Source organism: Denticeps clupeoides, chromosome 1 (assembly GCF_900700375.1).
Source record: "Denticeps clupeoides chromosome 1, fDenClu1.1, whole genome shotgun sequence".
Classification (NCBI taxonomy): Eukaryota; Metazoa; Chordata; class Actinopteri; order Clupeiformes; family Denticipitidae; genus Denticeps; species Denticeps clupeoides.
The window spans coordinates 34,248,476-34,253,950 of record NC_041707.1 but is presented as its reverse complement, the minus strand read 5'-3'; the positions used below and the strand labels follow the sequence as shown (position 1 = coordinate 34,253,950).

At 42.6% G+C, this 5,475-nt stretch overlaps 1 protein-coding gene across 2 annotated transcripts in view; it reads right to left on the bottom strand.

Moving 5' to 3' along the window:
• The window catches only part of mtm1 (myotubularin 1), a 35,737-nt gene that overhangs the window by 11,929 nt on the left and 18,333 nt on the right, over positions 1 to 5,475 (bottom strand). The window contains exon 15 of one of the 2 annotated variants that reach the window (XR_003749196.1): positions 3,529 to 4,056. Coding sequence is in view for 1 of the 2 variants with exons in the window: in XM_028973464.1 (XP_028829297.1) it covers positions 3,877 to 4,056 (180 nt within the window). In the remaining variant the exon portion in view is untranslated. Of the gene's footprint in view, positions 1 to 2,890; positions 4,057 to 5,475 lie in introns of those variants that run through there. The other variant, XM_028973464.1, reaches the window with a different exon arrangement.

Below are 5,475 nucleotides of genomic sequence, written 5' to 3'. Positions count from 1 at the left end.
ATCACGATGAGGACCGATGAAGCTTTAAACATGTACAGACATGAGAACCAAACTGGCGCAAAGGACATTTTGACAAGAGAGCGCATATATACACACACACACACACACACACACACACACACACACATATATATATATATATATAAAAATCTAAATGTTAACATTTCAAATGGTTCATCGTTGTCATGTGCTATCTTATGTTTTTGTTCAACAACAAGATAATGATCATCTGATCAAGTAAAGTCATTGTCACATGGTGCACACAATGAAATGTGTCCTCCGTGTTCAACCATCACCATCTTTTGCCAAAATGTCACTTGCGCCTATTTGCCTCCAGTACTGCTCGCCTGGTCCCTCCATCTCTGAAGGTAAAAGGAAGACGTTCATCTAGACTCTTCTCTGTCTTGGCCCCTCGGTGGTGGAATGTACTTCCCCTTGAAGTCAGAACAGCTCAGTCACAGAGCACCTTCAAACGGCAGCTCAAGACCTTCCTCTTTAGGGATTATTTAGATAATTTGTAACCTTCTTGTTGTCTTTCTTATGTATAGAAACTACAACAGAGTGAATAAAAAGATTCAAAATTGGGGGTCCAAGTGAACCAGAACTGATCACTTCATTGATGGTAACATGGAAGCACGTCGTAAGTCGCTCTGGATGCCTTAAATGTAAATGTAAATGAATGAAAGGCGCCCGGGGAGCAGTGTGTGGGGACGGTGCTTTGCTCAATGGCACCTCAGTGGCACCTTGGAGGATCGGGATTCGAACCGACAACCTTCTGATTACGGGGCCGCTTCCTTAACCGCCCATTAAATCTGCTTAATTCTCAAAATGCAGGTGAAGATGGCAGTCAGTAATAGATAATATCCACGTTATCCATGTCTATGCTGATAAGTAATCCACATATTCACTATTCTTAACCCATAATATGGAGCTGAACCACCCTGTGCAGCTATAATAGCTTCAGCTCTTCTAAGAAGGTTTTGGAGCATGTGTGGCTTGAGGTAGCATAGTAGGTAACACACCCGCCTATAAACCAGAAGACCCAGGTTCAAACCCCACTTACTGCCCTTGTGTCCCTGAGCAAGACCCTGAGTGTGTCCAGGGGGACTGTCCCTGTAACTACTGGATGTAAGTTATCTGATAAGTGCTATAAATGTAAAAAATGCGTTCATGGGAATTGAACTTGTTCAGAAGAGCAGTTGTGAGGTCAGCCACTGATGGTGCTGTTCTTCTGAGTTGGGGTCAGGGCTCTATGCAGACCAGTCATATTTCTCCCCACCCTCACAACTCCCTCACCCAGGTCTGTATGGCCCTTACTTTCTGCACCGCACAGTCGTGATGGAGCAGGACGGGACCATTCACATATCGTTCCCACACTGCATAGCGCAGTCAGTCAGGAGTTGTCCTCCTGGCATCCATCTCACCGACTCGAGATTCGTCACTGCTCTAGTCCACCGGCGTACCTGATGCTTTGCATTGCACTTGGTGACGTAAGACTGTCCGTGGACACCATTTCCACGAAGCTGTTCCTCAGCTAATCTTAAGGGCACGTGAAGTTTGGGGGCCTGCAGCTGTTGATTGTACACGCTGTGTATAAAATCACAGGCCTATAATAAATGTGATTGAGATTATATAATAATTGGCAAACATATTAGAATGAAACATAAACGCGCTGTTCGCATGACAATTGAGCCATTAGGACGGTCATGCATCGTCATTAGTTTGTATCTTTGTGGAATTTCCTCCCGGTGTTCATCTAGTTGTTATGCTGGATCTATGTATTGCTTTTTAAAAATGGAGCAGCCTTAAACCCTCCTGCTTTTATATAACAGGTATACAGGGCAGGATGCTGTAAAGAAGAAAATTAACTTGATGCTGAAATTAATTAATGGTAATCTCAAAATTATATCCTGAGAGGACATTATATTTCAAGACATACATTTGCATACCATTCATTACACTCAATAATGGAACATGGATACTTAAGGTCAATAAAAAAAAAATTCTGAGTGCATGAGCCACAGCGCTAGATCGTTGAAACAAAAAAAAAATGTGAATGCTATATAATAATAACAATACATAATATAGAAAAATTTAAAACGAGTCTGTTCCTTCTAAAAATTACATCCAAGTACAGTTACGTTTTTTTCAACAGACACCCTTATTCAGAGCGTCTTACAATCAGTAGTTACAGGGACAGTCCCCCTGGAGACACTCAGGGTTACGTGTCCTGCTCAGGGACACAACGGTAGTAAGTGGGGCTTGAACTTGTGACTTCTGCTTCATAGGCGGTAGTGTAACCCAGTAGGCTGCTGAAACCACATTGTCCCGTAGGGACCGTAGAAAACAAAGACCATGATGACAGCGGGTTTGTGTGAAATCTTTAAATTAATTTAATCAGCATTATTTACAAAACAAGAGGCGGCCGACATACAGGATACACGTGGAGGAGTATAGGTCACAAAGGTCAATCCCTTTAAACTATGGACTACATGAAGGGTACCCCAAAAAAAAAAAAAAAAAAAAAAAAATTGGGACTAGGGATGTGGGAGTGATTTAGTAGTCCAGGGACAGAGGACGACCAACAAAAAAAAAATGCCCTTTAGGTAAACGAAGAAAACTAAAAAGATGTCGTTATAGTAATAATAATAATATATGTAGCAGAATTCCACAAATTACCAACAGTTCAACCAACCAAAAACATTTTTTTTCTCATTATTCTCCTTTTTATAAAACGGTCAAATCTTACACTAAATAAAATAATTATATTTTACAACAATAGAACAGTAAAATAGGTTTTGTTGAGGTAATTACACAGTTACTGTACTTGTACAAAGTAAAAAATAAACAAAATAGATTAATCTTCCCTAAAAACGCCATCAACCGCAGAGTGCTCACGCCGTATGTGTGCTGCTGTTTTTTTCTTTTTCGCTCCATGGTTTCGTTTTTTTTTAAACTTCATCTCCTCATTGAGGTCAAGAGTCAAAGTTCAGCTTTTCTGTGGCAGCATTTGCAGCTGGTTCAGTGGGGAGGGGTCTCGTAACCACCCCCCAAATTCAGGCTGCTGACGCTGCGCACAGAAAAAAACCCCCACACAAATAATCATAATCATCATCGTCATCATAAGTCATCGATACAAAAACATCCACCTGAGGCGAAGACGCCTCTGATGGTGAAGAAAGGCACAGAGCTGGACTCTCGAGCAGCGGTGCGTCAAACCTGGTTCTGCTCTACACACACACACACACACACGCACACAGATGTCTCCAACGAGAAGACAATGTTCTAGAACTTCATAGGCCTTCACCACCCGCTGCCTTTCTTTTCTGTTCCTTATTTGGACAGGCATTGGCAAGCCACGGACCAGCCTGTCCACTGACAGCGGGTTCAGGAGCTCATCGTGGAAGTGGACTGACTGGGGGGAGGGGGTTGAAAAGGACTCTTCTCCAAGGTGCCGATGCTACCCGAACCCCCCTATAAAAAATAATCAGACTCTGCCACTCGTTCGACATACAGTACTTATAAAACACACACACACACACACACACACAGAGAACATCGAACCGTCCCCCCAAACCCTGTTACTGACATGCATCAGTCTGTATGAAGGCGCAAGAAAGTCCACCAAGGTCCAGGAGAACAGGGGGGTGCATTTTATATATTTCCCGTACAAGTCCGACCTCCAAGCACGTGTCCAACTTTAAGGCGATTTCCGGGCTGTTCTGAGTCGTGAAGGCTGCGCTGTGACTGTATTGCATAATAACAGTTATTACTCGTGTTATCGCTGAAATGATTACTATCCGTGTTACGTTAATTATTACTGATTCCGTTATGTACAAACGTCCTGTGAGAGTGCGAGCAGGCGTGTGGCGCGCATCAGAAGGGCGTGTGCAGGTGTGTGATGCGTTGTCTGGGTGACGTGGCGGAGGGGGTGGAGTTGTTGGTCAGGTGAGGGGAGGAGGGGTCTTCGGACATCTGAAGCTCCTCCAGCTTCTTCACATACTGGTCCCGCAGGGCCAGGAGCTCCCTGTAGCGCTGCTCCATCGGACTTTGCGACTGAAAACCCCAACACAGAGGATATCAGTTAGGAGGTTTGGTCGAAAAGACAGAAAAAATATACCGTAACACAGCATATATTTTTAATCATTTGTTTGTTCAACTTTCTGAACTAATTTCTGGATATTATTCTGAGAGAAGTCATAAATTCTATGCTAAAAGAATTTAAAATCCGCTAGCTTTTTCATCCCAACAACGTCTCAATGAATGCATGATTGGAATAGTTTAATTAGTTCAATAGTTCCTTAATTTGTGGAAATATCTGACACCCGTGTCAGTGACCTCTTAAGCTATGCATCACGGGAAATGCAGTCCTAAATTAAGAAGCCTACATTTCAAGACATTGGCTCAGTTTACCATTAATGGATTAAGCCTAGAAAAGAACTTCATTGATTCTAGTGTTTAGTCTAGGACTAGGCTTAATCTTTAACCAATAGAGATGTATAACATTTGAATTTAGAATTAAACCAGTGTTTCCCAACCCTGGTCCTGCAGGAACATCTGCCAGGAAGTTGTTGTTCCAACCCACATATCTTCACAAACTGCCCCACTCATTATTAGGCCATTAAGTAACACCTGAGCCTAATTATGGAGTGAAGACTCTTTGGCAGACGGCCCTCCAGGACCAGGGTTGGGAAACGCTGCATTAAACTGATAAACGCTGCATTAAAACCAATGAGGCCTGAAGGGTTTAAAAACTGCTGCATTATCATTGCCACTAGGGGGCGACAGGGAAACACGGCAGACAGGAAATAAAGAGACGAGAGATGTGTGCACCAGCCGAGCTCATTTTAAACCGACGAGGTCATCCAGTTCACAATATACAAACAAGCACATAGTGATAAAAAGTAAATGTTCTGATGGGTCCCACAGGGATGCTGAACGCCTCATTAACCTCCCTTAGTGTCATCTGAAAGACTGCCACATTCCTGCTTTCAATTGGCTGAATTGGCTGGAGTAAATCACACAGACACACACACACACACACACACGCGTGGAACATGTGTAAAGAAGATTTTTAAGGGGTAAAAAAAAAAAAAAAAAAAAATAATTATAATGAATTGTGTACAATTGTAACAAAATATGGTGCTAACTTAGATGTTTGGATTTCATCATACAATTAAGAATCGATTCTTTAGAATAAAGTCGATGTATAATCTTTGCTGTGGGGGTTAAAATTTCAATATGGTCCCAGAGGGAACACCGTGAAGGTCATGGCCATTCTCAGAGCTGGCCGCAGATTACCGCCATGTTAGGGCTGCCCCCATTCCTCTGCAGCTCTCTAATGAAGACGTCTCATTAAAGCAGAGCGGCCTCTCAAATTTACTCTGATGTGGCTTCTGGTGTCAAAGACAATGGATTTTAAAGGAAAAACAGAACCAAAGACTTTCAGTGTTCATATGAACAATCAGGTTTCCC